This window comes from Sus scrofa, chromosome 8, assembly GCF_054392235.1.
Source record: "Sus scrofa isolate SSC_HxYL_T2T_F1_AM1 chromosome 8, Sscrofa_HxYL_maternal_Yorkshire_Landrace_v2.0, whole genome shotgun sequence".
NCBI lineage: Eukaryota > Metazoa > Chordata > Mammalia > Artiodactyla > Suidae > Sus > Sus scrofa.
The window spans coordinates 103,064,742-103,092,404 of NC_139390.1; the positions used below are offsets into that span (position 1 = coordinate 103,064,742).

Sequence of the window (27,663 nt, forward strand, 5' to 3'; positions counted from 1 at the left end):
TATTTTTTAAATAAATTTTTTCAGTTGAAAAAAAGGGAGTTCTCATAGTGGTTCAGTGGTAATGAACCTGACTAGTATCCATGATGACGTGGGTTCAATCCCTGGCCTTGTTCAGTGGGTTAAGGATCCAGCATTGCTGTGAGCTGTGGTGTGGCAGATGTGGCTTGGATATGGTGTTGCTACGACTGTGACTGTGGGGTAGGGCAGCAGCTACAACTCTGATTTGACCCCTGGCCTGGGAACTTCCATATGTCTCGGGTACAGCCCTAAAAAAGACAAAAAAAAAAAAAAAAAAAAAAAGTATTCTCCTCCAAAGTCATTATGATCATATGTATTTCCTTCTCAAAAACACAGAAAACAGATTTTCTCAGGAGATCATATTATAAGCCTCTGTGATAAGAGAAGCGCTTATCAACTTTAGGTGGTCTTTTTTTTTTGAGAAGAGAAAAATTATTTTATTGATGTTTTATACATTTTTTTTTGTCTGTGCCAAGGATAGTTTTTTTTTTAATTAAAATTTTAAAAATTAAAATATAATTGATTTTTCGTCTTTTTCTAGGGCCACTCCTGCGGCATATGGAGGTCCCATCAGAGCTGTAGCCACTGGCCTCACCACAGCCACAGCAATTTGGGATCCGAGCGGTGTCTGCAACCCACACCACAGCTCATGGCAACACTGGATCCTTAACCCACTGAGCAAGGCCAGGGATCAAACACACAACCTTATGGTTCCTAGTCGGATTCGTTAACCACTGAGCTACAACGGAAACTCTAGTTAATTTATAACGTGGTGACTTCTGCTGTAGAGCAAAGGAACCCAGTCATACATGTATATATTATGCATTCCCTTTTTTATATTATCTTCCATCATCATGGTCTTTATTCCAATGTCAGTGTGTATGTGATTATCTCTTTAACTATAACTGAAGTAGATAGCATACATCAACAATTACAAGGCTTCAAAAGAGGATGTGCCCTGAGGGTAGTAACCAAAATCTTGTTATGTTACAGGTGTCTTCCCCAGTGTCCCCCCAGGACAAGCCATTGAAGGCATCTCCCTTCTCCTATAGGATAGGATGATAGAAAGAGAGGCTCATGAGAAGAGGACCAGGAAAAGGAGGATGGGAAGGAGCCTGGGTCGTATTGACAGGATCTTCATGGCAGGATTAAGAAGCAGGAATGTATTATCCTTACTCAAGCACCAGAGGACCCACAGCCCAAAAAGTCCACAGGAGCAAGATGAAATAGCTCTGTACAGGCAGGAACAACTGGACAGCAGTGCTGAAGTTAGAAAGCACAAAAGCTTTCCGGAATCACATTCCCAGCCCTACCCCAGATTACTGAATAAGAATCCCAGGGCCAACTTGACCCTGGGTGATTTTGATAGGCAGAAAATTTGAAAACCACTGAGCTAAGATTTGATGTGAAGCTTAGTTTTTTAAACTCACAAATATTTATTAAGGGTCTTGTATGTGACAGACTTTAAGCCAGACACAGGAAAAGAGGGATGAACAAAAAGACAAAACCTGGTCCCCAGAGATTACAGCTCAGTGGAGGACATAGACATAGACAAATAAACATACACTTCCAAACCTACACCTTTCCCTCCCCCTAGAATCAAGGCCCACAGCTGAATACACTGAATTTCCCAAGACCCAGGAAATTCAGTCCTAAGTATAAGGAGCTATATTTCAAAAAGGCATAACCTGAAAGGAGGAAAGCACCCTCTTGTGGCCCTGGAGGTGGTGGCACCTGAAAGAATGACCAGTTCTAAAAAGTAGGAGGTTGGAGTTCCTCTCGTGGCACAGTGGAAATGAATCCAACTAGGAACCATGAGGTTGCATGTTCGATCCCAGACCTCGCTCAGTGGGTTAAGGATCCAGCGTTGTAGTGAGCTGTGGTGTAGGCCACAGAGGCAGCTTGAATTTGCTGTGCCTGTGGCATAGGCTGGCAGCTGTAGCTCCAACTTGGAAACCTCCATATGCCACAGGTGTGGCCCTAAAAAGCCAAAAAATAAAAATAAAAGTAAATTTTAAATAATAAGTAGGAGGTTGCCCTGGGTCAGAGACCCTAAGTAGGCAGACCTAAAGCAGCTAGGAGTGTCAGCAGACCCTGTTTCTCTTCAATATAGAATCAGATACTTCGTGAGAAGATATTTTCCTTGTGTTCACTGCTAAGCAGTTTTACTTCTGGCCACCTGGGTTCTCTGATGTGGAATCAAGTGACACATTCTACAGCCAAGGCATCAAGCTCAGCCCATTTCCACTCTCCCCACAGCTCTAACACACAGCAAGGCCTGGAACAGGGAAGCATTCAATAAATATACAGTGAATAAATAAATGAAGTGCACTATCCCATCGAGTCCAACATTGCCTGCTTTGTGGGATCTTGAGAAGACTAGACAAATAATCACAGTGGTTGAGTCCCTGAATTCTCTGAAAATAAATGACTTCTTAAAATATAAAATATAGTCTATGTCCCTCCTAAGAGTATCTATGAAAAGGATAATATTCACAAGGGATATACTTTGTGCTTGGAGCTAAGCCTGGTATGGCTTAATTTGCAGTAGAGTAACATGTAAATTTATGAGAATAAATTATATTATTTAAATGAAATTATAAAAATAAGAGTCGCTCACTTATATTCAACTTTCATGAATGCTAACACTTCTTGAAGAACATGGAGGTTTGATTTGTATTCAGACCTGAATACAGTATGAACCACAAGTGCCCAGAGACTGCTGATTTCAAGTATGTAGATAGGAAGCCCAGTCAAACACCAGCACAGTATATTTAGCATTTCCAGCACGTCTCCACTCAAGAAGCTGTGAGGAAATCAGCTCAGTAAAGGGCTCTGGGTTATGAGATGGTGCTGACAAAATCACTCAACACCATTTCACAGAGGTCACCAGGAAAGAAGGCCAGAACAAAGAGGAAGAAAGGAATACATTACAGGGTGTACAAGAGAAGAATTAAGAAGACAGACAGAGAGAGAAAAGCACAGGATGAAAAAATTAAAGATTTGCTACAGCACTTAATCCACAGAATCCAAAAGTAAATAAACCAGTCAGCAGCCTCTGAAGGAGGAGGGAATTGATTTTGAGACATGTTGATTATGCCTCTAACTCTGAAGCTCATGAAATACTCTCTTGAATTAAGAAATACCAGAGGCTGAAAAGCACTTCTGGCCAAAGAGTTCATCCATCTGAGTTGAAGAGATCACAGCCCACAGGAGAAGAGATGGTTGGTGAAAGAGTCCGTCACTAAACAGCCACTATCCCTCAATGGATCCTGCTCCCAGAGCTGGGAGTCCTCTGTCCACCACATCTGGCTGAGCTCAAGGAATCAGCTTCAACACCTTGCACATGCAAGATGTTTGCAAGGGAGCTAATGTTGACCAGAGAAACAGCTTCAGTCACCTCCAATTAAGTCACATCATTCCCTCAATGTCCATTTTGGAAACCTATCACTGAAGTTTGCTGCATGCAATAATCCTACATTATTCTCAACCACCATCCTCATAAAATATATGGGAGAAATGGTCAAAAATATTAGCTTTGGAGTCGGAGACTCAAGGGTTTGAACTCTGAGTTTGTCAATTTGTAGCTGTGCAAATTGGGGCAAGTTTATTTACCTCTCTGAGCTTTTGTTTCAAAATGCACATTATAATACTATCTATCACATAGAATTATAGTAAGAACCAAAATGACATAAGTAAATCTTTTAGCAAATGCCTGGAAAATAATAAGCTTTCAAATTTTTTTTTAGGGCCACGCCCATGGCATATAGAGGTTTCCGGGCTAGGGGTTGAATCGGAGCTACAGCTGCTGGCCTATTCCACAGTCACAGCAACTCAAGATCCAAGCCATGTCTGTGACGTACACCACAGCTAACCACAATGCTGATCCTTAACCCACAGAGAGAGGCCAGGGATGGAACCTGCAACATCGTGGTTCCTAGTCAGATTCATTTCTGCTGTGCCACGCTGGAACTCCATAATGTGCTAAATTTTAAAAGAGTCTTGTTTCATCTCTCCTAAACATTTCAACCTCTTTGGAGAAATAGTTATTAATCATCATTCTCTGTTCATAAACATTCAGTTAGACTCACATCCAAATGTCAAGTGTTCAGACCTGTAAATACTAAAATAATTTTGCCAGTAAAATTTCATGAGTGTCCTCATAAAGTGTTTCAATTAACTCCATTTTGCCAGAAGTGATCTTAATCCATAAAACAGTAATTAAGCCAAAAAATTTGGTTTTGGTTTTCTTTTTATTAAGATTAAAATATCCTTGAGGACAGGATTGTGGCTTCCATTTCCTTCATATCCTATCCAATGTTTGACAGGGTATTAAACCTAAATAGATGTTTAATATCTGTCTGATCAGGTACATCCTTGGTATCACTAACACAGCTATCATAGTCTCTAATTCAGGAAAAGAAACAAACTGAATCTCTTGCTCAAACTAAAGGCTAGGACTACAAAGTTATACGAAAATTTTCAGATAGTTGTTTCCATCAAAGCAACCACCTTGACGCCACTGTGACAACTTAAGACTACACAGAGAGAATGAAACAGCCTCCCTGAGTCCCCAGACCCAACATTCTCACCAGTCCATATAGTAAAAGGAGAGAAATTTCATACCGCTAAAAATTACCATACTAAACACCAATACAATCTACCTTTCATCAGTCTGTAGGTACACGTGAGATATCATTGATGATGGTATCTCCTTGCTCCCTCATGGATTTTGAATAGGGAAGGACCTCAACAATGCCACCCTTCCCCAGCTTTTTTAGTTACATGGTAGCTGCTACTTGTGCAATCGGGGACAGTCTCCCTGACCTTTACTCCGCCCACCCCTCATAGCACACTTCAAGTCACAGAATACAGTCCCTTGCCAGTCTGTGAAAAGCCTAAGACTTTGCCTAGGGTTCTGTGCCTATGTTCACAAACCTATAACCCACCAGATGCCAGAATGGCACCACATTCCTTTCAGGGCTCTTCTGACCACAAACCAGTACAGCCCTCACAGTACAGGGGAGAATGCCACAGTTCTAGGTGTTCTCACTTACCATTTACCTTTATGTTATAATATTGTTGCTGGACACGTACTCTAGAGTCAGAGCACCTAGGAGAGACTCCTAGCTCTAATACTTAGCTAACTCTGTTAACTTGGATAAATACTGAACCTGTCTAAGCCTCAGTTTCCTCGTCTATAAAATAGGGATAATACTATTATCTCAAAGGCTTATTATAAGGAATAAATGAGATAACATTAAGCAGCCAGTATAGTATCTGGCACATAGTAAACACTCGATAAATGTTCACTACTTTCCTGAGGATGAATCATCAGAGGACTATTTAATCACTGGCTGCCATATCTAGCAAGGAAATTTTATTTGTTTACTTTTTAATTTTTTATTGTTTGAACTTTTTATTTTAGCCATTTTGGTAACTTTGTAATGATAGCTTACTGAGGTTAGCAAGGAAATTTTAAAAGTAAATCTTTTTTATTTTTGGCCAGGTATTATTCTGGGTCATATCATATAATTTAATATTCACAACAATCACTAAAGTAAATGTTCTTACTGTCTTTATAGGCTCATTGAAGTTATTTAACCAAAGTTAATTTGTCTACATTAAAAAAAAAAAAAAAAAAAGCCAGTAGCTGCCAAAAGCCCCTGTTTTTATCTACTAAGTCACAGTGTCTCTCATGCTTCAGAAGATATGAGAGCTTTTTATTGGTGCCATAACTATACTGAAATCAGCAACACACTCATAGGTTTAATCTACAGTCGAAAGAGTTGCCTCACTCCTGCCTGTTTCAGTGTCTGTCCACAGTTCATAAGGACACAGCCAACTATACAACTATCAGATTATCACCTCTGAAGTTTTATTTATTTTGAACTCAACAAAGATGTGTTTTTACAAAAGTAATCAGACATGACCCCCAGGCATTAATGACCTCCCAGCAGGAGTGCAGCAGTTGATTTATCTCAAAGACTTTGAACCCTCGGTTTTTCCAAGCCTCTTTGCAGGGAAAGGCTCTAAATCAATTAATTCTTTCTGAGACCCTGACTTCCTGAACTGGAGTTGGGGGCCCCTTGTTTAGAGAAGAAAGGGAAGGGGCTGGGACAAGGTATGTGTTGTTCCTTTCAGCTTCTGGTGTGGAATACTCACTAAGGCTGAGAATGTGGAGAAATCAGGCCCATCACTCAAGACTATTCTCAGTTCTGTGCTCAATTACACCCTCCTTTTCAGTCTTCACCCATCAGGAGGTGTCATCTTTGATACTTCAGAAGGCTAAATCCAAGTAAGACATTCCCTAAATCTTTACAGACCTGTCCACAGAAAGGCACATTCAAGGGGTGCTCTGAGAGACTCCTTAAGAATCCTGTCTTCCAATTTCTGTATCCTTACAAGGGCAAGATACAAGGTCTTTACCCATTCTCATTTCTGGAGTCAAAATGTGTCATAAAACATATACATACATTTCATGTGAAAGCATCTCCTTTTTTCCCTCAAACATTGTTATTATTACAATTATGCATCAACATTTGCAAACTGTGGAGTTCCCTTCATGGCTCAGCAGTTAACAACCTGACTAAGATCCATGAGGATGCAGGTTTGATCCCTAGCCTCGTTCAGTGGGTTAAGGATCTGGCTTTGCCATGAGCTGTGGTGTAGGTCACAGATGCTGCTTGGATCCTGCATTGCTATGGTGTTGTTGTAGGCTGGTGGCTACAGCTCCAATTCAACCCCTAGCCTGGGAATATCCATATGCCGCGGGTGCAGCCCTAAAATAGCAAAAAAAAAAAAAAAAAAAAAAAAAAAAATTGCAAACTGCTTAGAATTCAACCCAAATAAAGACAATACATTCCTCTGAATTCCCTTGGTATTATGTATGTCCCGCTATTGTTATTTTTTTAATCACTTGTTTTCCTATCTGTCTCTGTTCTTAAGTCTATAAATGCCTTAAAGCCATTTGTTTTCATATCTGTCTCCCCTGCCAGTCTGTAAATTTCTTAAGGGATGGAACTTTGTTTTGTTTATCTTTGTAGCCTTAGCAAAATGCTCAGTCTGTGAAATATAGTAGATAATCAACAAATATTTAAATGGATGGAATGAGGGGTGGACAGATAGATGGAATCCTCAGAGACTTTGTGAAGAAGCAGGTGCTTGACCAAATCGAACCTGAATTTCTTGTTTTTATGATGTAATCTTTTCACTAGATAACATGTTGAGAGACTATAAAAATGACAATACAATTAACCAACTTCTCCCACTCCTTTTCCCCTTTGTAGTTCCACCTAGCCATTCAAAGGGCAGAAAAAGAATCCCAGCCTTCTCCATCCAACCATTTTCTTTACAGATAAGCATGTTTCTTCAAAAGGATTAGTTAGTTTCAAGTATAGGGGCTTTTAAAAGTACCTTTTAATTTTCTCTTGGAGAGTCCAACTTTTCTGACCATTGCAATACTGATAATAATAATAATAAAAATAGCTGACATTTATTGAAAGGTATTCCAAGCCAGGTACTGTTTTATGGTTTTACTTATACTGTTTCATTTTATCCTCATCATGGCCCTATAAGGCGCAGACAGGCTAAGGTGCCCACCAAGGTAAGACAACTAATAAGTGTCAGAGCCAGAATTTGAACTCAAACAATCTACATTCAGAGCACTACTTCTTTAATCTAGTCGCTTTGATAAAATCACTACATTTTTCTTATGTAGCTATTTTGAGGGCTTTATTCTTAATTATCAACCACTTTCATTCCATCACAGATGTGAAATATTTCAAATATGTTGATGCAAATTATTATGCAGGATATATTTAGGAAGTAATTTTTATCCCTAAATTAATCCCATGAAATGGGATAGACGTCTATTATGAAGAATCTTTGAAATGAGAGCTCAGATGGGAAATAGAACAGGAAAGCACACGGAAACCCAAGGTGCTGATTGTCTTTGCTGACTGTGACTGTACTGGCCAGCAGTTGCCCCTCAGAGGGAGCAGTGACATCACAGGGGATAATCCATTCAGTGTAAGATAACAGTCTTGATTAAATTTTTAAAAGGAAGAAAAGGAAAGTGTAGCCTCTGTACTGCCTACTTGAAGGTTACAACATAGGCAAGAGGTTGGTATTTTCTCTCACTGGCTGTTGAAATGTATCATATAACTTGTGCCTATTTAGGAATCAAGTTAAGGAAGGGAATTCCTACCTATGAATTCCTGGTAGCTGGGTTTATTAACATCTTGGGACATTAATGTTCTTTCTAACCTAATTATTCATGCTATTTTCAATCACAGATTGTGTCACCACCAACCTAGTCCAAAGACTAAAGTAAAAAACAAGCCTTGGAAAATTCCAGTGGCATACTCATCAAAGAGGGATATGACCTTCAAGAGAGTCACTGAAATGCTTCCTCAAAGTCGGAGCATTCTCTGTTCCTCACATGCAAACCCAAGCATTCCCAACTCAGACTATATTTGCAATTTCAAATTCTTTACTCACCCCCACCTGCTTGGCAAAAGACTTTCCCTACTGGAACGTGCCACAACTTGTAGAAAGAACGCCATCCACTTAAGAACACTGCATTGACAGTGGTCATGAATAAGTTGTGCCAGGTGTTCACATGTCATGAATACCAGCCATGTTTGGTTATTTATAACACAAAGTCAGGACAATGGAATGCTGAGTCTTATGGGCTGCTTATCTGGTTGCTGTGTTGTATTTTAACTCATATCACAGACTAATTAAAGGCACTAAAAAGTATAACCTTTGGCTCATATTTTCAAAGGGGAGAGAAAGAAGGAGTTCAAAATGTACTGAATATCTAGTAAAGGCTAGGCCTTGTGCTGGAAGCTTTACTTATGTTACCTCTCTAATTCCCACTACAATCATATGAATGAGGTATTACTGTCCCCATCTTGCAGATAAGGAAACATAACCTCTGAAGGATTAAATTTCTTGCCCAGATAAGTGGTAAAGCCAGGATGGGAAACAGGACTGTGAAAACGCAAATTCCATATTTATTTTCACTACCCAATCAAAATTTCCCCTACATTGCCTAGTCAAGGACCAGGAGCATGAGAATAATGGTTTAAAAGATACAGCTTCTGCAGCTGGGATTCCTGGGTGTTTAATTTGCTCCATCATTCTAGGTGTATGACCTCGTCAAGTTACTTAAGCTCTCTAAACCTCAGTTTATCTTTAAAAAATAGAGATCACTAGAGTTCTCTTGTGGCACAGAGGGTTAAGGATCTGGTATTATTATAGCAGCTTGGGTCACTGCTGTGGTGCAGGTTCAATTCCTGGCCTGGGCATGGCCAAAAAAAAAGTAGAGCTCATTATAATGCTACCTCATAAACTTCAAAAATTTGATGACAGGAGTTCCCATCGTGGTGCAGTGGTTAACGAATCCGACTAGGAACCATGAGGTTGAGGGTTCGATCCCTGGCCTTGCTCAGTGGGTTAAGGATCCGGCATTGCCATGAGCTGTGGTGTAGGTCGCAGATGCGGCTCGGATCCCATGTTTCTGTGGCTGTGGCATAGGCCAGTGGCTACAGCTCGGAGTAGACCCCCAGCCTGGGAACCTCCATATGCCTCGGGAGTGGCCCTAGAAATGGCAAAAAAAAAAAAAAAAAAAATTGACGACAACTATGACTAGGGCCATTTTCTTATCTACAAAGCCTCCTCGCCTGCTACATAGAATAATAATAAGAATAGTTAAAATTTATTGAAAACTTACCATAAGCCAGGCACTATGCTGAAGGTTTTACATGAATTATCCCATTTAGTTCCAACAATAATCCAATTAAATAATAATAGGTAACATTTCTTGAGCACCTAATATATCCCAAGATCTGTTTTAAACACTTTACTCATTTTAACTACCAAGTACTAGTAATATGCGTATTAACTGAATGGGACAGGTAATATGGTTGCTCCAGTTTTGCAAATAAGAAAATGGAAAGCTCAGAGAGAATAAGTATATTAACCATGGTCACACTGCTAGGAAAACATGAAGCCATGTTAAAAACCGAGGCATCCAGACTTATGAGTGCAGTCTTAACTTTTATACTCATGTTCCTGAACCTGGGCTAGGCCATAAAAAGTGTCTAACTATACCTGTGCTTAAAGAGCTCCCAAAGGTATTCAAGCTGTAAGACCTATACATTTAACAAGTGAGGATACCATAATAGTCTGTAGCCAAATGACCAAAATACATAAAATATACACTTGGGGTCTTAGAAGACAAATGAGAAACTGGGGATGGTGGCCTGTGGGTTCTGCGGAAGGCTTCCTAGAGAATTTGTGGTTTGCACTGAATCCGGAGGGGGTCCAATCAGTCAGGAGGTGAGGTAGAGGGGAGTGTCTCAGGAAGGAGACCCACCAAGTGCAGAGATGTAGAAGTGAGCTTTATGTGGAGAAAAATGAGAAGACTGGCCTGACAAAAGATGGGTTTCATATTGGACAAAAGAGATAAAATCAGACTTTAAGTAAGAACAAATTATAAGATTCTTGACAACAGTGATGAAAAAAATGATGAAAAATGAGAAATCATTTATAAGAGGAATTAGGAAGCATTAGATTCTTAAGGAGGAGAGTTACCTGTTAAGAGTGCACTGTGCAGCATGGCTTAGTGTAGGGAGAATAGACAGAGGCAGGGAGGAGGCTCTGGAGGTGCCCAACACAAGGCGGTGAGAGCCCTCGCTAACTAAAGTGATAGCAGCAGGAGATGGAAGCAAGAGTCCAAGCAGAGAGACCGTGAGGACAAAATCAATGGGACTCAGTAAGAAACAGATGAAGGGGACATTTAGAGAATAGGTCTGTGATGTCAGGATCTGTGTCCAGATCAGTCAACGTTATATCCCCACACAAGGCTCTGTGAGCAACTAACTGACACACTGTAGATGCAGAAAATTCATTAAATAAATGAGTCATCTAGCCCAGGCCCCGCATTTTGGACATGAGGAAACAGATCCTGAAGGCTATGTGAATTAACCAAAATAATATGTATCTCCAAGCAGCAGAATCTAAACTACACCCCCAGATTCTGACAACTACTCCAGAATTTTTCTGCTATAAACTATTCTCAATTTACAAAATCCTGGAGACTATATTACTGATATTCATAATAGATGTTGAGATCTGGGTAGAGATTATTGGGGTTCTTAGATAATATTAATTTGGTTTTAGATATGTAAACACTGATGTAATGACAGAACTTCTAATTAGAAATGTCCTATAAGAGGTTTTTAATCAGGGACTAGAGTAAAAGTGAGAATTAATGACTAGAAATAGATATATTTGAGAATCATAAACAGAACTATCAGTTGAAGGCACAAGAAATGTATTTTTATAACATCATGAATAAGAAATGCTTTCAGTTTCCCATTACTTTAGTTAAATATTTTTTATTCTACCGAAGAATTGTTGAACAAGCAGTGCACTTAACTGCAATCAGTATGTTAATGCCATTGGAATCACTTAATGTGCCCATGTTATCTTGATCTACCAGCATATACAATGATGCAGGGACTTCTGCTCTGGCCACGCTATAATGGTGCCCTCTGAAAGCAATGCCAGGGCTCCAGATCTGTCTCTGTTGGTCCTGTTGCCATCTTTATTCTGTACTTTAGTTGGATCGTGCCAACTATTATTTCCAAAGGCAAAGCAAAATAATCTTAAAACTTTTCTGAGCCCACATATCCCCTTATCAAAGAAGTTTTAGCAGAATCCAATCTGGGATCCTCTTATTTACCCCATTAAGCAGTCATTCCTTCACCTCCATTCCTTCAGTACTTTAAAAATGTTTTGGTTACAGGATATGGCCAGTTGTTTGTAACTGCTTCTGTGTACCTCTCTTCAACTGGTCAAAATGTGTGTCTGTAAAAATAAGCCTTTTAATCTTCCTCATCTTTATGACGTCAGTGCTGGCAGATGGCAGAAATTCATAGTGGTTAAAATCTTTTAACATTTGGGAATCTGAAGATTCAGGGCCATTAAGGTTGACCTATGTTATTCAACATAGTTTTGGAAGACCTAGCCATGGCAATCAGAAAAGAAAAAGACAACATAATAAAAGCCATTTATGACAAACCCACAGCCAATAACAACACTCAATGGATAAAAGCTGAAAGCCTTCCTGCTAAAATATGGAACAAGACAAGGATGTCCACTCTCACCCCTTTTATTCAACATAGTATTGGAAGTCCTAGCCACAGCAATCAGACAAACAAAAAAAAAATAAAAGGTATTCAAACTGGAAGGGAAGAGGTAAAATTATCACTATATGCAGATGACATGATACTATACATAGAAAACCCTAAGGACTCCATAAAAAAACTACTCAAACTGATCAACAAATTCAGCAAAGTAGAAGGATACAAGATTAACATTCAGAAATAGGGTGCATTTCTATATACAAAAAGTGAAATATTAGAAAAGGAATATTTTAAAAATATCTTTTAAAATCACACCCCAGGAGTTCCCATAATGGCTCAGTGGTAGCAAACCCAACTAGTATCCATGAAGATTCATGTTCAATCACTGGCCTCTGTCAGTGGGTTAAGGATCCAGCACTGCTGTGAAGTTTGCAGACACAACTTGGTTCCTGCTCCGATTTGACCCCTAGCCTGGGAACTTCCATATGCCACAGTGCAGCCCTAAAAAAAACAAAAATCAAATAAAGTAAAATAAAATCACACCCCCCAAAATTAAATAAACCTGACCAAGGAAGTAAAATATGTACATGCTGAGGACTATAAAACATTAATCAAGGAAATTAAAGAGGATTCAAAGAAATGGAAAGATATCCCATGCACCTAGATTGGAAGAATTAATACTGATTTTTGTTTTTTGTTTTTGTTTTTTTGTCTTTTTGCCTTTTCTAGGGCCACTCCTGCGGCATTCGGAGGTTCCCAAGCTAGGGGTCTAAGCAGAGCTATAGCTGCCGGCCTACGCCAGAGCCACAGCAACACAGGATCCAAGCTGCGTCTGCAACCTACACCACAGCTCACGGCAATGCCGGATCCTTAACCCCAATGAGCAAGGCCAGGGATTGAACCCACAACCTCATGGTTCCTAGTCTGATTCGTTAACCACTGAGCCAAGACGGGAACTCCAAGAATTAATATTATTAAAATGACCATTCTACCCAAGCAATCTATAGATTTAATGCAATCCCTATCAAATTACCCATGATGTTTTTCACAGAACTAGAACAAATAATCCAAAAATTACTATGGAACCATAAAAGACCCAGAATTGCCAAAGCAATCCTGAGGGGGGAAAAAAAACCAAAGCAGGAGGCATAACTCTCCCAGACTTCAACCAATATTACAAAGCTACAGTCATCAAGACAGTGTGGCAGTAGTACCAAAACAGATCTATGGATCAATGGAACAGAATAGAGAGCCCAGAAATAAACCCAGACACCTACTGTTAATTAATCTTTGACAAAGGAGGCAAGAATACAAAATGGGAAAAAGACAGTCTCTTTAGTAAGTGGTGCTGGGAAAACTGGACAGCTGCATGTAAATCAATGAAACTAGAACACACCCTCACACCATGCACAAAAATAAACTCAAAATGGCTTAAAAACTTAAACATAAGACAAGACACCATAAAACTCCTAGAAGAGAATACAGGCAAAATATTCTCTGATATAAACTGTACATATGTTTTCTTAGGTGAGTCTCCAAAGGCAATAGAAAAAAAAGGGGGGGGGGGAGACCAAATCAAACTTACAAGCTTTTGCACAGCAAAGGAAACCATTAAAAAAAGAAAAAAAAATAACACTAAAAGGCAGTCTGTGGAATGGGAGAAAATAGTTGCAAACAATGTAACTGACAAGGGCTTAATCTCCAAAATATACAAACAACTCATTTAATTCAACAACAAGAACAACAACAAAAACCCAAACAACCCGGTCAAAAAATGGGCAGAAGACCTAAATAGATATTTCTCCAAAGAAGACATACAGATGACCAGCAGGCACACAAAAAAATGTCCAACATCGCTAATTATCAGAGGAATGCAAATCAAAATTACAATGAGGTACCACCTCACACTGGTCAGAATGGCCATCATTATCAAGTCTACAAATAACAAATGCTGGAGAAGGTGTAGGGAAAAGGAAATCCTCCTACACTGTTGGTAGGAATGTAAATTGGTATAACCACTACGGAAAACAGTATGGAGTTTCCTCAGAAAACTAAATATAGAACTACCATATGATCCAGAAATCTCGCTCCTGGGCATATATCCAGACAAAACTTTCCTTGAAAAAGATATATGCACCCCTATGTTCACTGCAGCACTACTTAACAATAGCCAAGACATGGAAGCAACCTAAATGTCCATCAACAGATGAATGGATTAAGAAGACATGGTGCATATACACATGGAATACCATGTATTCCACAATGGAATACCCATTTGCAGCAATATGGATGCAACTAGAGATTCTCATATTAAGTGGAGTAAGTCAGAAAGAGAAAGACAAATACCCTATGATATCACTTATATGTAAAATCTAAAATATGGCACAAATGAACCTATCTACAGAACAGAAACAGACCCACAGACCAAAAGAACGGATGTGGTTGTCAAGGAGGAGGATAAAGGGAGAGAGATGGACTGGGAGTTTAGGCTTAGTATATGCAAACTATTACATTTAGAATGGATAGACAGGAGTTCCCATCGTGGCTCAGTGGAAACGAAACCGACTAGTATCTATGAAGATTCAGGTTCAATCCCTGGCCTTGCTCAGCGGGTAAAGGATCCAGCGTTGCTGTGAGCTGTGGTGTAGGTCACAGACTTGGCTCGGATCTGGTGTTGCTGTGGCTGTGGGGTGGGCCAGTGGCTACAGTTCCAACTCAACCCCTAGCCTGGGAACTTCCATATGCCATGGGTGTGGCCTTAAAAACACCAAAAAAAAAAAAAAAACGGATAGACAATGAGGTCCTGGTATATATACAGCAGGGAACTATGTCCAGTCACTTGAGATGGAACATAATGAAAAAATAATAAGAGAGTGTGTGTATAGATGTATGACTGGGTCACTTTGTTGTACAACAGAAATTGACAAAACAGTATAAATCAACTACACTTTAATCTTTTTTTTTTTTTTTTTTTGGTCTTTTTAGGGCCACACCCAAGACATGTGGAGGTTCCCAGGCTAGGGGTCAAATCGGAGCTGCAGCCTCCACCCACACCACAACCACAGCAATGTCAGATCCAAGCCGAGTCTGTGACCTACACCACAGCTCAAGGCAATGCCAATCCTTAACCCACTGACCAAGGCCAGGGATCGAACCCATATCCTCATGGATCCTACTCAGGTTCATTAACTGCTGAGCCACAAAGGGAAGTCCTTAATTTTTTTAAAAAAATAAAAATTTTAAATAAAAAAAGATCGATCTAGTAGTTCATGGGAAGAATAAGCCATGTTCACACAGATTCATTCCAGCAAGAGGGAGAAATTTTTTCTCAGAGAAAACCACATGAACGTGAATAGCTAGGGAATGAGAATGATCGTTAAGTATATGTGGAAGGAAAAAACTGATCTTACTGGAGCAGAAGAGCAGAAATGCAATAGGAGGCAGATAGGTAAGCCTCATGGAAGGTCTGTATATTAGGTTCCTACTGCTACTGTAACAATTACAACAAATTTGGTGGCTTAAAACAACAATAACCTATTATCTTACAGTTCTAGAAGTCAAAATAGGTCTTACTAGGCTAAAACCAAGGCTCTCTTCCTTTCTGGAGGACCTAAGGGGAAATCCATTTTCTTGCCTTTTCTAGCTTCTAGAGGCTGCCCTAGAGTTTGGCTCATGAATCTCTTCCAACTTCAAAGCCTCCGATGCGCATTATTTCTCACATCGCTACACTCTGACAATTTCTTCTGCCTCCTTCTTTCACTTTTAAGGATGTTGTGATTACCTTGGGCCCACTCAAACAATTCAAGATAATCTCCCCATTTTAAGATCAGCTGATTAGCAATATTAATTTTACATGAAACTTAATTCCCTTTGCCATGTAACCTAACATAGTCACAGGTTCTAAGGATTAGGATATGACTTTGTTGGAGGCCATTATTCTGCCTACCATATTTGGTATGGAATGGGAAGCTTCTATCCAGCTCCTTAAACCATATAGGCCATGATGAAAGCATAGTGCTCCAGACTAAGCTGCCCTAAACTGCCCACTGAAAAACCTTGTATACATGAGTCATCATGAGGATTTTTTTTTCCATTGTGCAGAAAGAATGTTTTTTTAAAAATATCAGATATGTGAAGTTCCCACTGTGGCACAGTGGGTTAAGAATCTGACTGCAGCAGCTCAGGTTGCTGCAGAGGTGCAAGTTCAATTCCCAGGCAGGGGCAGTGGGTTAAAGTTCTGGCATTGCCACACTTGTGGCATAGGTCACAACTGTGGCTCAGATTCAATCCCTGGCCTGGGAATTTCTGCAGCTGCTGTTATAAAATTAAAAAAAAAATAGCATATATTCATTAGATGCTTCACTCTCATCCATAAAGACAGATAACAAGAACATTTGACTCCTTCTCTGTGTACAGATGACACTGAACCTAAGAAATGGCCCCGCTGTCATATGGTGGGATGCCCATATGTATAATATTTGGAATGATTTTAATTCATTTAGTGGGATCTGAGTTCCTGTTACTCTGGTGGGTGGTATGATTCCCATGACACTGATTGGGCTGTGTGATTTTTTTGCTTTTGTATAACACTAATTAATAATGATAATATAACTATCTTGAATGTAGTTATCTTTCTTAGAGCTCAAAGGCTTTCATAGAATTTATTCTTTTTCTTTCAAAAATATGCCTATAGGGTTACCAGCCAGTATCACTATTTGAGATTAAAATAAGAAATAATTTTCCAACATCAGTGACAGGTATAAGGAAATTAATAAATACAATGATCTGATTGGAAAAATAGTCAAACCATTTTTATTCATATAAGCAGACTATAAATTGAAAGATGTTTGAAGTTTTCTGAGGTTGACTATTTTTATCTTTAAAGTACAGGTGACCACACTTGCATTCAACCATTCACTCTTTTAACAAGTGTTACCTCCCAGCTACCAGATACCATCTAAGCTTACGGATTCAATAAAAACAAGACAAGGTCATTGTGCTCAAAGAACTTACTGTTAGTAAGAGACAGACCATGTACTTATAACAAACATATTAACAAGCACATTATATTTTAGGCATTGAAAAGTACTCTGAATAAAAAGGAAAAAAAACCTGAAGTTCCCTGGTGCTCTAGGGAGTTAAAGATCCAGCGTTGTCACCTCTGTGGCCCAAGTCACTGCTGTGGCTAAAGTTTGATCCCTGGACCAGGAAATTCCACATGCCATGGGTGCTGCCAAAAAAAGAGAAAAAAAGAAAAAAAATCAGAGTGGCAAGAGAGAGAAAGAGAAGAGGAATGTTATTTTAGTTAGGGTGGTCAGGGAAGGACTGACCAGATATTTGAATAAGAACCAAGCCATATGAAGAAATGAGAAAAGAGTAGCATGCCAATTTGATTCAATGAACAAATGTTAATTAAGTATAGGCTATGGGCCAGGAATCATTTACGGTGCCAAGGAGAAAGCACATATAAAGATTCTGCCTGAGGCAGGACAAACCTGAAGAGATCAAGAAACAACCAAAAGTATATGTTCAATTGTTACATTAATAAATGTCTCTCCCAAATGCATTCACCTGGTAATTATTCATCAAGTAAAATAATTACCAAAAACACAAAATCTTAGTGGTAGAGGTCAAACCATTCCTCTTCTAGATTACTGGCTTTTAAATTTTTTGTGACTGGATCACTCACTTAAACAGAGTCTCATGAAATTCCACATATCAAACAAATAAAAGTAAGCTCTTCTGTTAAAGGATTTGTGGCTATCCATAGCCCTACTTATTCTGCCTCCCTGTAACAAGAGCACCATCCTTGTTATGCGGTGATATTAATTTCTTAGTTTTGATAACCATACCATGGTTGTATAAAATGTGAAGGATATATAGGAGCTCTACATATACTTTTGCAATTCTTCTGTAAGTCTAAAATTATTTCAAACTAAAAAGTTCAAAGAAAAAAAATCCCACTACCATCACTACTAGGCAGCCCACTTACGTACAGGGGCCATCATATGAAGCCATTAACCCTGCTGACCAGCCATGTCTTGCTGACTTAGCCTACCTATACAAAACCTTCAGAAAAGGGCGGTTCCTTTCTGGGTAGCCATTAACCCTGCTGACCAGCCATGTCTTGCTGACTTAGCCTACCTATACAAAACCTTCAGAAAAGGGCAGTTCCTTTCTGGGTAGCCTATTTTAGTTTTTAACCATCTTTCACACCAGAAAATACTTTCTTTTGAATCTTTAAATCTTTCATACTCCAGGATAAACCCACTTTTTCCAAGTTTTGTCATCAGCAGATAATTAAATTGACTTTTACAAAATAATACTTTGTGATATATTTACTGACCACATAATTCTCCATCCACCTTCTTTATACAAATTAATAGCAAAGCCTTCATCTTTTCTCATAGGTCTTCTTTTCCCACATTTGAATTATTCAGTGGACTTGCCCTAAGTTCTTTTTGACCCTAAACTATGATGTCCTTACCTTATTAACCTTATTATTAGACTTTAAAAAATAAACAAACAGAAATAAAATTGAAACAGAAGCCCGACAGTGTCAAATACCTTGAGAGAGAGGGGTGTATTACAACTTAGACCTTATATACAACATTCCTATTTCGATATCATTGCTGTAACAACCTCAGTACATTACCATATTTTGTTTTTTCTTACACATTTTTTCACACCACTTATGACAGTTGTTAAGTCAAGTGCCCTAGGCATTTGCTCTTAACCAATGAACAGCCAGACTGGGAACTTCAAGTCTTTTAGGGAGTCAAAACTGCCAAAAATGTTCTCTCACCAGGAGACATATTCCCTGAATTATATAAAATAGAAATTTGTTCTGAAATCACTCACCTCTTATCAATGGACAACCAGGTAAGTAAACCAGCTAACTCTGTGACCCTGACTATTGGACCTCATTCCATGCTTTAGTTCCCCGTCTAATAAGTGAGGATAAGTGTTTACCAACTTCACGCGGGTTTTGCAAAAGTTGATTAATACTTATGAGGCACCATCTGATGAGAGGCCCTGGCTGTACCACCCAAGTCATCATAGGCTGTGGAATGCCTGCTTCCCACAAGGGCACTCCCTCGAAGCTTGGTACCATGACTGTAAGGTGACTTGCTGTGGCCCACCATTAGGTTGTGACCCAACTGTACTTTCAGACATGCACACTTAAAGCCAGTAAGGCTATCACCCCAAGCTGAAAAAGAGTTTTTCTAATGCTGCAGCCTCATGCACAAGGCACCAAAATAGCACTAGAAATACTATACCCATATTGCTTTATCCTAGACATCTGACACTTGTAAAGCTGATGCCAAATTTCTTGTCACATATGTGTCTGGAAGCCTTCCGGCTGAGAGGCATTTCTTATCTTCTGACATTTCAGAGAGCTGCATGGAGCTAGACAAGCACAGATCCTCCTTCAAAAAGGCTTGAGGCAAATGCAAACATTCTTTTCAAGTGACCTCCACAGCCCTCATTGGAGGAGATCCAAGACACCCTTCGGCACATCTGTAATCCTTAGGACCTTCCCAATGTTTGAGTGTGCTTTTTCTAGTGAGTAAGAACTGAACCACCCTGGTTTTCCAAGGTCATCTGATATGCCCATTAGCCAAATGAGGAAATGCTACTGCAGGCGAACCAACCAAACAAGATCAAACAATCCTCAGAGATCCAGGAGCCCAGATACTCTGTCTTTGGCGACACAGGCCACCTTCATCTATTAAAATCAGGCATCAGTTGGCTCTAATTGCAGTTGTGACTGATGCCCCCCAAACAGAAACTAACTAGGATTTTTGCGCAACACAATAGTAGATTATTTCTAGTGCCTCCCTTCTCTTCTGAACTTCCCTCTACAACCTGCCAGACAAAGCAAGTGCCATGGAGACCCCAACCCCAGCTATTAAGAAACAGGGGTTTCTAATAGGAAAGTCCCTAAAGCAACAAGTGTCAGAATAACCTGGCTTTAAATGCAAATTCCTAAGGGCTCTATTCTAAACCTCTGAATCAGAACCTCTGGCAAATACAAACCAAAACATGCATTTTTAACAAATTCCCCAGACACTGTTTCTTGCTCTTTCTTTTTCTTTTCTTTTCTTTTTTTTGGTCTTTTTAGGGCCGCACCCATAGCATATGGAGGTTCCCAGGCTAGGAGTTAAGTCAGAGCTGCAGCTGCCAGTCTACACCACAAGCACAACAACACCAGATCCAAGCCATGTCTGTGACCTACACCACAGCTCAAGGCAACACTGGATCCTTAACCCACTGAGCAAGGCCAGGGATCAAAGCCTGTGTCTTCATGGACACTAATCAGATTCATTTCCACTGAGCCACGATGGGAACTCCCCCTCTTTCTTTAACTTACATTTGCCCAGATTATTTTTATGCACACTAAAGTTTTTAAAGACTGACAGAATTTTTGAGTAAATTAAAACTCACCTAAACCCTCGGCTCATTTTGGGAGAGTTTCTGGCCACAGGCCTATGGTTTAGTGGTCACTAAGTCATCTACTCTAAACCCACCCATAGGCAAACTACCACTGCACTCAAGAGGAAGGAAAGCATTTCATGATCTCCTCTTTTTCTGAACTTCATTGTTCTCACCCCTTCTTCGGAATCATAAGCATTGCTATATGACGATTCTGGCACCAGTTGGCTTTTACTGCTTAACTTTTTTTTTTTTTTAAGTTTTCTATTCTGCCATAACAGATAATACAAACTTGGCACCTTGGCACAAATTTATTATATTACGGTTCTGTAGGTTAGAAATCCAACATGTATCCTACTGGGCTAAAATCAAGGTGGTTCCTTCCTGGAGACTACAGGGGAGAATCCATTTCTTTGCCTTTTCCAACTTCTAGAGGCTGCCCACAATTCTTGGCTCACAGCCCTCTTCCTTTATCTTCAAAGCCAGTAATGCTGCACTTGTCTGACTATTCTTCCTGTTTCCTTCTGACTCTCCTCTTCTGACCCTGCACTTTCACTTTTAAGGACTCTTATGATTACACTGGTACAATTCAGGTAATCTGAGATAATCTTCCCTTCCAACTCAAGATTCTTAATATGCGATTAAATCTGCAGGTTGCCATGTAAGGTAACATTTCCACAGGTTCCAGAAACTAAGATGGGCATCTTTGGGGGCCCACTATTTTGCCTACCACACTTTTCATCTATAATATGAAGGACATCTTCATCTGAGTTCCCCCAAAGCAGATCCTAAGACTAGGATTTGAGTACAAGTCCCAGGAAGCCAAGTAAAGGAGTGAGCAAGTCAGGCAGTAAGGAAGGAAAGCAAATGAGTTAATGAGCTAGATATCACTGCAGGCCACAGACTGAATACCTCCAAGGACTGTGTAGAACACACTTTATTCTATTTATTGTGGGACTATTCTAGTCCCACAAAAGGGCAAAGAAACTGGGGCATTTATCCACCAATCCAGTAATCTATTAGTTAAGAGTCATATTAAATCCCTGGCACTCCTGGCACTTCCCACCTCCCTGACTGTGGAAGGGCTCTGCAGCTACAGAATGACCTTGGCAGACACACACTAGAGGCTATAAGCTTGTTCCATCCAAGGGGCCTCCAGAGTGAGCCAAAGGGCTAACAGCATCTGAATTAAGGGTTTGGTTTTCAAGGGAAGTGTAGCATTATGTATCAAAGTTTAAAGATTCATATCCTTGGACCCAGCAATTCCACCTCAAGGGAATTTATGCTAAGGGCATAAATGGACACATAGGCAATGATTATTTAAAATATTTTAAGGAATTGAAATTTAAATTTCCATTAATAGGGGATTGATTAAATAAATTACAGTGATAAAACTGAATACTATTCTATAATTAAGCGTAATGATGTCAGTGTACATTTATTGAAAGAAAAAAAAAAAAGAAAAAAGAAAGAGAAGCCATTTCCTGACATACTTATGAGTGAAAAAAGGCAGGTTACAAATAGCAAGTATATTATAAATCCATTTATGTAAAATTATGTATGTATAATATATGTGTGTGTGTGTGTATGCATAGCAAGATGGCTCAAAGAATGTTCATCAAAACTCTAACAGTAGTTATTTCTAAGGAGCAGATTTTCTCATCCTTTATACTTTCTGCTTCATATTTCTATGTATTACAAAACATTTTACGGTAAACAATGTATTATTTATTAGTCAATCTATTACAAAGGTATTTTCCATTTAAAAAAAAAGAATTCAAGTTGTCCTAAAAGCTAAGTATCTTTTTAAGTCTAATATGATAATGTTCAATGTGCTTATCTATACTTTTCCATTTTAAAACTGCATGATGGAGTTCCCGTCATGGTGCAGTGGAAATGAATCCGACTAGGAACCATAAGGCTGCGGGTTAGATCCCTGGCCTATCTCAGTGGGTTAAGGATCCAGCGTTGCCGTGAGCTGTGGTGTAGGTCACAGACGCAGCTCAGATCCCCTGTTGCCATGGCTGTGATGTAGGCCGGTGGCTACAGCTCCGACTCGACTCCCAGCCTGGGAATCTCCACATGCCGTGAGTGTGCCCCTAAAAAGACAAAAAGACAAAATAAAATAAAATAAAACTGCATGAGGCCAGGGACCATGCATTACACAGAATGTTTAAGGCATATATATATATATATATATATATATATATATATATATATTATATATATATATATATAATTTGTCTTTTTGTCGTTTAAGGGATATTTTGAACACAGCAGGTACTTAATAAATACTTACTCTTTAATTGATTTTCATCAGTATGAAATTCAGTAAAACAACACACTGAACAAACTGGGTCACAGTGAAATTTTCACAATGCATAGAGATGACTCCTAATTTGCTAAGAGTCATGGTGTGGCCTTATCAGGCAGAGACCGGCTGCTGCAGGCAAGGGCAGGCCTGTCACTGGCTGGACACACCCACATCATCCCAGAGATACTACGAAGAGCTGCATTCCTCCTAGGCAGGAGTGAAAACCAAACCAATATGAGTACAGACTTGCGTTGTTACAGCACAAACAAGACAAGTAGGATTTGTGTCGATTTGCAAAGAATTAATTCAACAGATTGTCCCCTAAACTCTAGGCCTTCCTCAGAAACTGCACTGCACTCTTATTATGCATGATGGCAGAGTTGAGTGCAAGCGCAGAAAAAAAAAGAAAAAAAAAAAAAAAAAAAAGTGGGCACCAAGACATGGTGTATCCAGAGTGCAACAGGAAAAAGAATAGTTCGGTGTGAGACTTCAGTCTTCCCTCCAGACCTCACATCCCCCTTGCTAAAGGGGAAATTAATTTTCTTACTTGGTCAGGTTGCTCTTGGACTTTCTTTTATCGCTTAGAATCTGAATAAGGAATAGACAGAGAGAAAATACAAAAATGGACAAGTCCCAGTTGATATATGTATTAAAGGGCTGAGAAAAGTGGCAAGAGGAAGAAGGAGGGAGAGAGACCAGGGAATCACATAACATGGGTGTCAGGGAGAGTCTGCAGGATTGTGAGATGGTGGTTGGAGATACAAAGCTTTGGAGAGCACCTGATATCCATGTGGGAAGGGAATGATGATGATAGTGAAGAAGAGAAATTTTAAGGTGCTCCTTCCATATTAAGAATGTATAACCCATACTAAAATCTATTAAATTGTAGGCTTTGGATGAGTGAATTGTATAATGTGAATTGTACACAGAAAATGAATACCCAGAAAAATGTGTATCCTCCCAGATAAATGCATACCCTACCTAGACATTTTAGTGAGAAACTAAAAAAAAATACTTAAATAACTCTAATTACTTTCTGGGTACCACATTATTTCTCTGAATTATTCTTGCACAGATACTAAGCCATGTGGGCCTTCAATTATATTTGGGTTATAATGAGCTAGAAAAAAGATCCTCAGATCCTAGAGGATCTAGTCCAAGCTTGCACTTCAAAAGTGAGAAAATGCAGCTGGAAAGGTAAAGTTTTCATTGTCACACAGTAGTAAAACTGGGAATATGATAGTAAAGTGGGAAACTATGGAGATCTGATTGCAGGTCTTTTGAAATCTACCACCCCACCTCCATCTAACACTCTTCCCACTACTGTTAACAGAAAGAAGCGATTTGAGGATAAACATGATTAGAACATAAGGTCATTATGCCCATGGCTCGATAAAGTTTTTCTGCCCTTTAGATGAATCAGTTAGAATGGTATCAATCCAATCAGTTCTGCATTGCCCAGCTAACAGTCTATGAAGACTCAGCCTTTCTGGCCCAAGCATGGAGAATAATCATTCCTCATAATAACAATGTTGCCTTCATCTCCCTTTGAAGAGCAACAGGAAAATGACAATAGGTACCATTTATTTAGGCACTTATCTATGTATCAACTTGGGCAGGACAGTCAGAGCCCTATGACATTAGAACTTGGAGAGTTCAATTTTTAAATAGGAATTTTAAAACCACTAGATGCCACTAATGTAAATAACACCCATCTGTGAATTACATCAGAAATTTACAAAGTTAATTATGGGATTGCATCTCTGATGCTCTCCCAGGATGGCTCTGGCACCTGCTATGTGCTAGGCGCTGGTCTAGACATTTTACATATGGCATCTCTTTATCCTCATAATAATCCTATTACATTAGTATTAATCACCCCATTTTGCAAATCAAAAAACTGAAAATGTGATGAGAGCAGGACTAAACAAGTAAGAGACAAGTTCTGATGTCAATATAATATTCTTATGCCTCAAGAAGGATAGAATTCATGATGTGATTTAACGCACTGAGCGAGGTCAGGGATCAAACCCACATCTTCATGGATCCTAGTCGGGTTCATTAACCACTAAGCCATGAAGGGAACTCCCACACCTATAAAAATTTAAATAACCTACACATTAATCAGAGTAAGCAATGCTATGCTATAGAATAAACTGGAATCTCAGTGGCCTGACTCATTAAAAGTATTTCTTGCTCATGCAAAGTCTGAGGCAGATATTCAGAGTCCTTTAAGAGGATCAGGGATGAGATAAGGTGAGCATGGAAGATAGATAGTGCAGAATGTTTTCGATCCAGAGCATCAGATCATGCAGCCCTACCAAGGGAATACAGCACTTCCACCCACATTGTGCTGGTCAGAACTCAAGTCGCATGGCCACCCTAACTGCACAGGCAGATAGGAAGTAGAGGAAAGCAAAAGAGTGGGCGAGCACCATACTCCCCACCTAAAAGAATTGCAGCTTTGGTTCTTATCTGTCAGTATATTAGTTAAGATTTAGCAACAACAATAAACACAAGTATTATGTAAGGAATCTCTTCTTCAGGACAGAACCAGAAAGGAAGAGACAGAAAAGAACCAGTGCAGAAATAAATGTACTTACCTTTTGTGTTGGGTTTTACCCAACTTGAAAGATCTGTCTACTAAACCTCATAGTTTCTCCAGCTCATTGCCCATGTTTCTAAGGGCTTTGGCTGTGTTATGAATTAGACCTTATATCTTACAAGTATAAGTTATCTCAGAAATATCAGAATTAAATCTGTTTGTTTTACTCATAAAAGCAAGTAGGCTGGGGAGGTAAAACTAAATTCTTTCCCGACAAGTTGACTGTAACAGATATTAATAAATTGACATATTTTTCCTTTATATGTACCATAAAACTCAATAGCAACAAAACAATGAATTACTCCCCTCAAAACCCAATAAATAAAATTTAAGGATGCTAAAAATTTTTAAATCATATATTTTAAGGAAAAATTATAATTTATTAAAACATTAATAACAGCTATTGGTACAGAACACAATTATTCTAGAAGTCTGGCTTAAAACTCTCCTCTTCACTCAGTCTACTGCTACTGCATTTGATTTTATCTCCAAAATCTCTCTCGAGTTCATCATCTTCTCTTAATCCTTCTATCCACATTGTGGATGATTCCAACTTTCTCACCTAGAGTATCACATCACCTCCTACATGATCTCCTTGCATTCAATCTTGCCCACTTCCTCAATCCCACCTTAAGAAGCAATGAGCTTTAAATTGTAGGCTGCAAAGGAATCCTTTTAGAAGCTGGTCAAATATGTTGATTCCCAAGTTTGCCCTCAGAAATTCTGATTCAGTGGCTCTAAGGTACAGTTCAGGGCTCTGAATTTTTAAAAAGCACTGCAGAAGATGGTAATGTGTGTGGTCCTAGGAGAAATGCTGTTCCATATAAAATCTCAGCAAGAATCTCAAATCCTCTGTTTAAAGCAATTCAACAGCTTATTATTTACTACCACCTAGATTAAGTTCCAAGCCCTTTATTATGGAATATAAAGCCTTCAAGACCTAGGCCTTCAGTATTTTTCCAGATTCATATTTCACTATTCCTCCTCAAATCTCACACTTTTAGAACCACTAATGTCAAATTATTTGTATTTCCTGAGCACACTGTATTATTTCATGACTTTATATTAGTCCATGCTATTCTGGCTACCCAGAATTTCCTTGTGCATTGTCTTTTCTGATAAACCAGCATTTACCTTCCAAACTGAGCTTGAGTCATTTTCTTTGTTAATTTCCTCTGATATGCCATTAACTCTGTCAGAGTGAATGTCTTCCTCCCGTCTGATCCTGACTTTTTATGACTTCTATGACTGCACGTATTTGTTTACATTCCTCTCATTCCCTATCTTTTCATCATCTCACCTCCCCGCTTCATCTCTGCCTGGCCCATAGAAGGTACTAAATAAACATTGTTGGATCATCAGTAAACAGAATAACTGAGCTTCTTTGGAGATAGCAACACATAAAGATTCCTCTTTGGCTTGTCTGTTTCTTTAAGTTAAATATTTTAGTTCAATTTATAGTATTTTTTTGTTTCCTACACTATTTAAATTAATTCTATGAATATTTTTTGAAAACCTACCATGCATGTCATCGTACAATAAAATAGTGCTTCCTAAAACCCTATGTTTATATACTAAAAACTGTGAGATTCAGGCTTTCTGTGTCTTTTATCCTCTACTGGTCTTAAATTAATTTTCTTATTTAACGAATGTCTTCTGTCCCAGTTAAGTGAGCTATTTAGCACTTTGGAGATATATTTTTTGAGATATTTATGCTACTAATAAATGTTTCACTCTAAACAAAGCTAAAATGTCTTTCCAATAGTACAATATCAGGTAGTATTAAAATATTTCCATACATTTTTGGTTCTACCTAATGGGTTTTTTGGGGAAGTGCATGAGAAAGTTAATAGCAGCCTAATACTTTACCCACATCCCTAAGCAATCAATAAGTTATGCTGTTGGTTTATTTTAAGTGCATGACCTAAGCACCTAACTCATATCCTGACGGGAGACGGTTAAGTAACAGAATGGACCACTAAGGTTATCTCTGGATCTTTGTACTTAACACAAAGATTACCTCTGAATTCTGAAAGCTGCCTATGGCAGTTGAAAATGCCTTGATCACCTCCAGGTGAACTAAACAACCTCTTTTACATATTTTTCAAAAGTTTAGCTCAGGATCTTAAATC

The 27,663-nt window shown here is 39.0% G+C and overlaps 2 protein-coding genes across 5 annotated transcripts in view; one reads left to right on the forward strand and one right to left on the reverse strand.

The window, feature by feature from the left end:
• Positions 1 to 8,621, reverse strand: part of LOC146400960 (uncharacterized) — a 285,838-nt gene extending 277,217 nt beyond the window's left edge. For all 4 annotated transcript variants that reach the window (XR_014813052.1, XR_014813051.1, XR_014813053.1 and 1 more), the window contains exon 1: positions 8,521 to 8,621. Coding sequence is in view for 1 of the 4 variants with exons in the window: in XM_084972961.1 (XP_084829087.1) it covers positions 8,521 to 8,617 (97 nt within the window). In the remaining 3 variants the exon portion in view is untranslated. The remainder of the gene's footprint in view (positions 1 to 8,520) is intronic.
• MFSD8 (major facilitator superfamily domain containing 8) overlaps positions 1 to 27,663 on the forward strand; it is a 449,919-nt gene that overhangs the window by 78,563 nt on the left and 343,693 nt on the right. The window lies entirely within an intron of this gene.